Here is a 9,497-nt window from a genome sequence, read left to right as displayed (position 1 = left end):
TGGCAAGGGACTCAGGAACCCAGGGGGGTCACAAAGGGAAACTAAGGCAGAGTGTGGAAGTGTCTGAGGCAGAGAGGTCCCCAAGGATGAGAAAGGCCTAGAACCCAGCCCTGTCCAGACAGAAGTGGGTTCACCGGGTCAGGGGCCTCCTGCCTCAATTTCCCCTCTGATACATCCCTGAGGTGTGTGCCCAATCCCTGTGACTGTCCTGTGGGTGTGCTGGTCCCCCCACTCCATGGACTGCGCTGAAGACTGGATGTCGCTGCTGAGCCCACAGCTGTGGGACATCCCTCTGCACCAGCTGTCCATCCCAGGTGAGTGCTGGACAAGTCGGCGGCTGTGCAACTGGTGCCCTGTGACGTCCCTGTGAGCCTTCCACTGTCAAGACCCAGAAGGAAGGAGAGGGATCTGCACAGGACTGGGCCACAAGGTGGTTGTCACAGTGAGCTCACGTGCAAGATTCAACGTCTGTGTCCTGGAATCTCAGGGTCTCCATCAGAGTCCAAAGGACTCTCATGGGGCCTGTTCAGTGTGTGTGTGTGCTTGTGTGTGGTTGGGAGGTTGTGGGCCGTCGGGGTGGGTGCAAGCTGTGGGAGAGCAGCTGTCAATCAGTGTCAAGGACCCAGCAGGTCCCCACAGTGGGAGGACAGCAGCCTCTCCCCCTCCCCTGCCTGTCAATCACACAGAGGGAGGGCCTGGGACCTGTGTGGGGTTCTGTGGGGAAACTGAGGGAGGGATATAATGACTGTCCTGGCAGGGTTAGGACACCCCCTGGGCTCCTTGGCTGACCATTACCAATGATGTGCCTGTTCCTGGTACATATGGGTGATAACACTCATGTGTCTGTTGGAGACTGAGCAACACACACAGGTGTCTGTGGGAGCTTGGCCTGTGACCTCCACATGTCCGTGGCCACACGTGGGTGCTGACTTGTATGCTTGCGTGTAAACAGTGACGTGCATGTCCCTTGGGGCGAGAGTGGGTAACGTGCGGGTCTCTGTGGTGCAAGCGTGGGTGATATGTGATAAGTAAGTATGTGGTCAGGGATGCATGTTTCTGTTGGAGCAAGAACTGGTGAGGTTCTCACGTCTGTGGGTGTCCCGTGTGTATTCGTGGGAGCGATCATGGGTGACTCCGCGCAAGTGAGCGTGGGCGGTGACATGCGTGTTATATGGGCATGTGTAGGCTGTGGTAACGGGACTCCGTTGTTTTCCATGGCCGCGGATGCCCGTGATCCTGCAGGCAGCCATGACACGATGACGTACTGCCTGAGCAGGGAGTTCCCAATCTCCCGTGAGCGCTCCAGGATGCTGCACCTGCTGGGTAGGTTCGCGCCCTGCATCACATGGCCTGTGGTGCTGAGGTGGTCGGTCACGCAGGTGAGTCCAGGGGAGGGAAAGCCCCTTCCTGTAGACGAAGAATAGGAGCCAGCCGGGGGACAGGGTGGGGGACCACGTGGTGTAGCAGGGGTCAGGGTGAGTCAACCCCCACTCCCCATACAGACCCCTCTACCTGCTTGGTCACTTGGTCCAACACATGCCCTGCAGACCCTGGATGTGACAAAGCAGCTGGACACCGGTGTGCGGTACCTGGACCTGCGCATCGCACATGCGCCCTGCGGGTCAGCGAAGAATCTGCGCTTCGTGCACATGATGTACAGCTCGGCGCTGGTGGAGGTGAGTGGGCATGCGGGGTGCTATTGCTGTCCATGGTGGTGTAGGTATTGCGAACCCACGTGATCTTACAGCATGTCCCTCCCTCCTGGAATTGAGGAAGGGCTTAGGGTAGAGGGAGGAGCAACTGACTGAGTGGTGACATAAGCCCGCAGGGTGACTTCATCCTGTGACGTCAGCCAGCCTGTGGTGTGAGCCTCTGACATTTTCCCGGGTGGGGGTAGATGGAGACTTAGGGTTCGGGGGCCTGGTGGTGACATCAGCCCTTGACAAGAGCCCATGACACATCCTGAGTTATGGCCCATGATGACATGGTCCAGTGACACGGCCTGTGATGCCCCAGGACACCCTCACGGAGATCTGCGAGTGGCTGGAGTCGCATCCACGAGAGGTCGTGATCCTGGCCTGCAGGGACTTCGAGGGGATGACGCCCGAGCTGCACGAGTACCTCGTGGGGTGCATCAAGAACATCTTCGGGGATGCGCTGTGTCCAAGAGGGGTGGGGACAGGCGTGGGCTCGAGGATGTTTAGGGGTGTAGGGGGGTGAGCATGGGCTTACGGGAGGGGGAGGGCTTGGGCTCCAAGGGAGAGGAAAGCATGGGGTTGGGGATGGGGAAGCGCAATGGGTGGGGCAGGGAGGGGCGTGGGCTCTTTTGTTGGGACAGGCATGGGAGGCAGCCCCATACTCCCACTCCCTCACCTTCCGCAGCTCCTTGCAACCCTTGCACCCTGCCTGTGCCACCCCCACCCCGCCCTCACGTGCCCTCCTCCTCATGCAGGACATCCCCACGCTGCGGCAGCTGTGGGCGTGCGAGCAGCAAGTGATCGTGTCCTATGAGGACGAGGCCACAGTGAGCCGCCACGAGCAGCTGTGGCCGGGGATCCCGTACTGGTGGGCGAACAAGCAGGACACGCAGGACCTGCTGCACTACCTGGACACCATGAAGGGCTGCGGCCGCCCAGGTGCCACGCGGGAATTCGTAGGGGTGTGCTGGGGAGGGTGTCCTGTCAGTCACGTGGGGCAGGTTGGGTCGTCATTTTCTTGTCAGTCACGCATGGGGCCAGGCTGCGCTGACCAGGTGCCTCGCAGAAGGGTTTAGGGGTAGGGTGGCTGCAGTCAATGACTCGGATCAGGTCTGGACATTAAACTGACAGTCACGCGGGAGGCGGCGGAACATCAATGACATAGGACAGGGCAGGATTCTGGGGGACAATGCCATTCTCACATTCCAGTGGTTTATGCTGAGAGTGTGTGTCTCTGTGAGCAGCTGCGGAAGTTACCCTGTCAATCATATAGCACAGGGAGGGACATCATCCTGTCAATCACATGGGATAGGACAGGACATCTGTGATCTGTGGGGCAGACACCCTGTCATATGGTGACTCTAGACACTGATGTGAGGGTGTCTGCTGACATCACCCCACGTCTCAAGCTGGTTATGACGCCACGACCCCCCATCGTTCCAGGTGGCCTGTTTGTGGCGGGCACGAATCTCACGGAGAACCCAAGCTATGTGCTCTCCCACCCATCCGGGTCAGTAGAGAAGATGACTTTGCAGGCCCTTCCTGCCCTGACCAACTGGGTGTGTGCACAGCTTCCGGGGCAGGAGTCCTACTGTACCAACATCATCGCAGGTGACTTTGTGGGAGCCAGCAGTTTCGTGAGCGATGTCATAGCGTTGAACAGGAAGCTCCTGCCGCCCTGACAACCTGGCCCCACCCTAACAGGGACCTCTGACACCTGCTGGCTCTGGTATCCAAGGAGCCTCTGCCTGCCAGTCACTTCCGATCACTTCCCACAGCAGAGACTCAGGGAAGCATAGTCAGAACCCTGAGGTCATGAGACTTGCCACATGCTGCCCACATCACTGGCGCCCTCCTTCATTAAACTATTCCAAAGCTAACCTGAGTACAAGAACGTTTGCCCACTTGGGACCTTACTTTTGTGCAAGGCAGTGAGTATGGATCTCTTTGCATTTTTCTACATGTAGATATCCAGTCAAACCACCACCATTTGTTGAAGATGTTTATTTTTCTATTATATTGTTTTGGCATCGTTGTCAAAAAACAGCTGTGCGTAAGTGTGTGTGTTTATTTCTGGGTCTTCTCTTCGAGTCCAATGATCCAAGCTGTTCCGAAAGTGCCAGTACCATACAGGTTTTATTGCTGTTGCCCTATAAGGAATGGCGATACCTCCAGCAGATCTTTTATGGTAGAGGACAGTTTTAGCAGTTCTGGGTTTCTTGTTATTCCATATGAAGTTGAGATGTTCTTCTTTCAAGGTCTACACAAGTGATGTGACATGTGGCCTCAGGTTTCACTTCAATGTTGCAAAGCGTACACTCTCCCACTCCTGGTGGACTCCTCTCTCCTCCCTTTCCTTTGCTTAGCCCTCCCTCCCACTCCCCTCTGTCCTACCATTAGGGGTGACATGGGTGGGGTCATGTATAAAGGGCATGAGAAAGAGGAAGCCACAGAGCAGGAAAGGCTACAACGATCAGGTGATGGCATTCCCACAGTGGGGTCCTGCCCATCACACCCACCCCATGACCCTGAATGTCCACAACCACTTCCTGCAGGTGGCCTTCATCACCCAACCCCAGTGCCCCTACCCCCTCTCCCTCCATGTGATGCTGACAGTCTACACTCACATTCCCAGGTGACACGGACCTCCCCCAAACCCCTCTCCACTGCCCATCCTAGACTATAACCCTGAGAGTGGACACAGTGCAAGTCCTGTTTTATTGAGCAGCTGTCAGTCAGTGTGGGAGGCAGAAAGTGGCGGGGCTCCAGGATGGCCCACACCCTCCCACTAGCAGCTGTCAGTCAGTTCAGGAAGGAGAGGAGAGCGGAGCTATGTGCTGTGCGTAGCCTAAACCCTCCCACCAGCTGGGTCCACTTCTGGTCCACTTAGGCCAGCTTGTCACTTAAAGAACACCAGGGAACAACTTCCGGAACCTGCAGAGGGCAGCCTGGCTGATGATGACGGTCAGCTGGGCCGTGCACTCATCGGGCATCTCTTCTAGCTGCTGCACCGTGGCCTCTGCATACAGCCAGCTGTGGGGAGACAGGTGCAAACTGAGACACACAGATGCACACTGGAGGGGTACACACAGGTGCACGCTTTGGGAAAACAAGTGCACACTGTGACCCACAGATGCATGCTGGGACCCACAGGTGCATTCTGGTACCCACAGGTACAAGTTGGGTGCATATGGGGGTTGACACACAGGTACATGCTGGGAAGGAGGGGCAGGGAAGCACAGGTACACAACTCACCTCAGCTCTACCCCACCTAACGGCACTTGGAGGGTGACAACTGTCCGGCCAGTGGCCTGTAGCACCAAGCCCTCCAGTGCCTCCTTCAGCTCATCTAGGCCAAGTCCCGAGGTAGCAGACACAGTCAGTGCACCTGACACCGTGGGTTGGTACCTGGGGGGGGGGCATCAAGAAAAGGGACAGGTATAGGGGGGACACAGGTGTGTGTGGGCAGTTGGGGGGACAGAGACACAGGTGCTGGGGGACACGTGTGGGAATTACAGGACATGCAAATGCATGTAGCAGGTGGGGGTGGACAGGTGTAGGGAAGAAAAAGGTTGGAAAGACACAGGTGTGGAGGGAATACAGGAGGAGGGACACAGATGGGGGAGACACAGGTGGAGAGACATAGGTCAGGGAGGACACAAGTAGGAGACAGACAGTTGTGGGACACAGGTGGGGCAGACACAGGTCCAGGACAGACAAAGGTTGGGGATACACAGGTATGGGGGGACACAAGTTGGGGAACACAGTTGTGGGGAAAAACAACTGTGGGGGAGACAGGTGTAAGACATAGATGTGACACAAATGTCAGTGGGGACAGGTGTGAGGAAGACAGGTGTGAGGAAGACAGGCGTGGAGGAGACAGGTGTGGGGGAGATACAGGTGGTAGGGACAGAGGTGTGGGGGAAGTATGCACAGCTGAACAGGGGAACACAGGTGGAGGGGACATAGGAGGGGGAAACAGTGGGGGAGCACAAGTGTGTGGGACCGGTTGGGGAGACACACTGGGGGACACAGATGTGGGGAGACATGGGGGTGACAGGTGTGGGGAGACACAGGTGGGGGATATGGCTGCGGACACAGCCCCCACTCACCCTGGCACCAGGTCCACCTTATTGTGAACCTCGAGAACAGTGTCCAGCAGGGCAGGAGGCAGGCGCAGGCCCTGGAGTGTGGACAGGACAGTTTCCTTCTGCAGCTCAGTGTCCGGGTGTGCCACATCCCTCACATGCACAACCACATCCTGGGGGAAAGGGGCCACAGAAGGTAACTGAGGTGTGATCCGAAAGGGCAGATGGGGCAGGCCTGTGAGGACAACATCCCCCAGCCGGGACACGTGTGACCACACCTACTGAGTGAGCCACGTCCCCCAGCGTGGCAGAGAAGGCCTGCATGAGCCCATGCGGTAGCCGGGACAGGAAGCCCACAGTGTCCATGTACAACACGGGCACTCGGGATGGCAGCCACCCCGCATGGGCGGTCACATCCAGAGTTGCGAACAGCTGGTCTCGTGGCTGCAGGGCAGCGTCCCCAGTCAGCGCCTTGATAAGCGTGGTCTTCCCTGTAGTGGGAGGACAAGCATGCAGGGCACACACAGAGGACAGCCTTCCTCCCTCCCCCTCTAGATGTGTCCCCACCACCATGTCCCGAGATGCCTAGGGATGTCAACCCAGGCCAGGTGCCCAGGCTCATGTGTTCCCCACGCGCCCTCACCGCTGTTTGTGTAGCCCACCACAGACACCACAGGGAACTCTCGCTTGGTACGCAGCTTCCGCAGCAGGTCACGCTTGTCTCGCAACCGAGCTAGTGCCTGCCGGATCCGAGCCTCCCGGTCCCTCAGCGCCCGCTGCCGAAGCTCCGTGGCTGACACCCCTGCAGCACAGGGACAGGTGTGTCCATCACAGGTCGGTGTCCTGTCCATCACAGGACAGAAGTTTTGTCCATCATGGGTCAGTCCTGTCCATCACACGTCCTGTCCACAGTCAACCCTTTCTATCACAGGTCAGTCCTGTCCATCATGTCACCCTTACCTAATCCTGTGAAGCTAGTTACCAATCCTATGATATCACCCTTACTGGATCACACGATGTCACCCTTACCTGACCCCATGATGTACCGTGAACCCTGTCCTGGCTGGTTCTGTGTGGTTGTTCTAGTGCTGAGGGTGGACCTGGGGCAGAAACAGAAGTTGTGGAGGTGGGGTTGAGCCTATCTCCAGGGAGCTGGTGTAATGGGTGGTGCTGGGGATTCTGGGAAGGCACCTGAGCAGGATGACATGGGAGTGGAGTACTGCAGGGGATTCTGGGAAGGCACCTGAGCAGCGGGATCTCTGCCAGTGCCAGCTGCAGCCGGGCCTCTCGGGTTCGTGCGTTACAGCGGAAGACGTGGAGGACCACGGTGAACCTGTCCAACACGGGCACGCCCCACGAGGCCTCCAGGGCAGTCTGCAGGGACACGGGCACACATAGGGTCTGTGTGGACACAGGCACTCATGGGGGTGAGGTCACCACAGTCGAAGATGGGCACATTCGTGGACCTTGGTTTGGACTGACATCCTCTCCACATTCAGGAAGACACACGTGATGTCCTGGCTCCCTCGGATCTTCTCTGGTGATGGAGACAGTGATGTTAGAGGAGACATGGGTGCGCAGGGGGGATGGTTGGGTGGCAACAAGAGCAGACACACACACACACACAGTCAAGCATGATGACTCAAGGAAGGGGCGAGAGCCACTCACCAGTGACGTCCCGGAAGTTGCCTTTCCCGAACACCATCTTGCTGTCGGGAACTCTCGTGGGTACCACCAGGGTCCTCGCCACTGACCACCCTGGCAGCGTACACACCAGAGAGGCTGCTTCTGCCACATCATTCTCAGCTGCAGGGACAGAGGACTTTGGCAGGAGCAGAGACATCCAGGGCCGCCTCAGCCACCTGGTCCCACCCTCCAAGGCCCTGTCCCACCTCTAAATCTTGGTGATCTAGGCCATGGCCCTAAGTCTACCCTGTGTCCCAAGCTCACCATATACCTGTCTATAGAACAGCCCAAGGCTCTGCCAAAGACCACCTAGGCCACACCCCGGAACCCACCCTGACTCCACCCTACATGCACACCCAGGCTCCGCCCACCGATGCCACAACCTCAGAGTTATGTTCTGGCACAAAACTCTCAGGCTCCTTGAAACTCCGCCCCAAGCTGACCCAGGCCCCGCCCCAGCCGGCAATAACCTGCCCACCAAGGCCCTGTGCCATCCCTCACACTTGAAAACTCCGTCCTGTGTCACCAAGACCTTGCTCCCCACACCTTGTCCAATCCCTCCACCTTAAGCTCAGGAACTCGGCGCTCCACTCTCCCTAACCAGGACCTCTGCCAAATCTACACCCAGACGCTGCCCTCCACACTCACAATAAACCGGTCTTCAGAACAGATTCAGGCACTGCCCAGGCTCTCCAAGGCCCCTCCCACGCACGGTCCCACACTTAGGCTCTTAATCCCTGCCCCACGCTCACCGAGAGCACGCCCCTCCACCCAACCTGACTCAGGCCCAGGATCATCTCGGCTATCTTCACGACAGCCCTAGGCCACTCCCACGCGCCTACCCAGGGGGCCTCATGGCGACGCCCATCATTTTCCCCCGCCCCCTAGGTGTGTCCTCCAACTCATGTGTCCTGTTACCCCTCCCCTTCCAGTGACCCAGCCCGTCCGGGCCACGCGCCTCCCTGGACCTGTGGAACGCATCGTCCTTGCGGCTGGGCCTTTGACGTCAGGGTGCAGGATGCACACGCGATGTGCGGAGGACAGCAGCGGAAGCGGCGGCTCTGCGTCCAGCAGCTCCTCTTCCTCCTCCCCGTGCTCGGTCGGCTGCCCCTCCCCGTGCGCGCGTACGAACCCCGTCCAGGCGCTCCCGGGGCCCCGGAGGCCGCCGCTGACGTCTCGCACCGGCCATGGCGGCGGGGTCTGTGCGCGGCTCTGGGCTGTAAGGACCCGCCGTCCTCGCAGGAGTCGGAGCCCCGGGAGGAGGGCGGCGCGCAGGGGCTGCATGGGAAGGAGCCCCGTCAAGGGAAGTGGTCCTGCGCGTGCGCACGCGGAAGGGGCGGGGCCAAGGAGGGCGGGGTCAAGAAGGTGGTTTGGGGCCTGTGCAGGCAGAGACGGGGCGGGAGGGGTCCCCCCAGGAAGCACAGCAGGTAACGTGGGTGCTGGGACGGTCTGCGCGTGGGGGAGCCGTGACGTTATGGCGCTTGTCAAAGAGGTTGTGTCTGGCGGACTCGAGAGGAAACCGCTGAGAAGTCTCCGGATTAGGAGCCTCCCCGAAGGGTGACTTCCTCGGCTGGAAGTCACGTGCTTATCGTACTATAGGGAGCTGATGGGCCTGTGGGATGTCACGCCCGGTCCCCACGCACCCGTCACGTGCCTCAAGGACACCTAGCACCCCACGCATGGGCTTCCAAGACTCATAGGAGTGAAAGCAGGAGGCGCTGGAGCGCTGAAGTCACCGGGACTGGCATGTCACCGTCCCTGTTCCTACACAGAAATTCCTAGATCCGGGTGATTACGTGACTGGCTGACATTTCCTCTACCATGTGTCACACACAAGCATCTGACTGTGCTCTGAAGTCCTACTGTCAGGTGTCACACGTTAAGCCTCCACTGTCATGTTTAATGTCTAGGTAAAGCTTAAGCATAAATCAAGCTCTCTTTTTCCTTTTCTTCCTAACTTCCTTCCTTCTTCCCTTCCATCCATCTGTCCTTCGGTCCCTCTGTCTTTGGTTTCTTGGTTTTAACC

The 9,497-nt window shown here is 58.5% G+C and overlaps 2 protein-coding genes across 3 annotated transcripts; one reads left to right on the top strand and one right to left on the bottom strand.

Annotated features, from left to right (window-relative positions):
• Nucleotides 1-253: 253 nt before the first annotated feature.
• Nucleotides 254-3,379, top strand: Plcxd1 (phosphatidylinositol specific phospholipase C X domain containing 1). Its single transcript, XM_055604934.1, has 6 exons — nt 254-314; nt 1,243-1,379; nt 1,548-1,676; nt 2,017-2,172; nt 2,453-2,636; nt 3,141-3,379. The coding sequence occupies exons 1-6, from the start codon at nt 257-259 to the stop codon at nt 3,377-3,379; spliced, it is 903 nt and encodes a 300-aa protein (XP_055460909.1). The 5' UTR covers nt 254-256.
• Nucleotides 3,380-3,814: 435 nt separating this feature from the next.
• On the bottom strand, nt 3,815-8,791 carry Gtpbp6 (GTP binding protein 6 (putative)). 2 transcript variants are annotated; one of them, XM_055601487.1, is made up of 10 exons: nt 8,440-8,791; nt 7,454-7,591; nt 7,252-7,322; nt 7,029-7,159; nt 6,815-6,885; nt 6,429-6,587; nt 6,068-6,276; nt 5,810-5,958; nt 4,953-5,105; nt 3,815-4,730 (listed from the first exon to the last, which is right to left on the bottom strand). In XM_055601487.1, the coding sequence occupies exons 1-10, from the start codon at nt 8,753-8,755 to the stop codon at nt 4,601-4,603; spliced, it is 1,527 nt and encodes a 508-aa protein (XP_055457462.1). In that variant the 5' UTR covers nt 8,756-8,791; the 3' UTR covers nt 3,815-4,600. The 2 variants fall into 2 exon arrangements, with proteins under 2 accessions (XP_055457462.1, XP_055457468.1); XM_055601493.1 differs by having other exon boundaries at nt 8,120-8,516.
• Nucleotides 8,792-9,497: the final 706 nt, after the last annotated feature.

This window comes from Psammomys obesus, unplaced genomic scaffold, assembly GCF_907164565.1.
Source record: "Psammomys obesus unplaced genomic scaffold, mPsaObe1.curated_primary_1811, whole genome shotgun sequence".
Lineage (NCBI taxonomy): Eukaryota > Metazoa > Chordata > Mammalia > Rodentia > Muridae > Psammomys > Psammomys obesus.
Note: the sequence above shows the minus strand (reverse complement) of the source record. Positions and strands in the feature narration are given on the sequence as shown.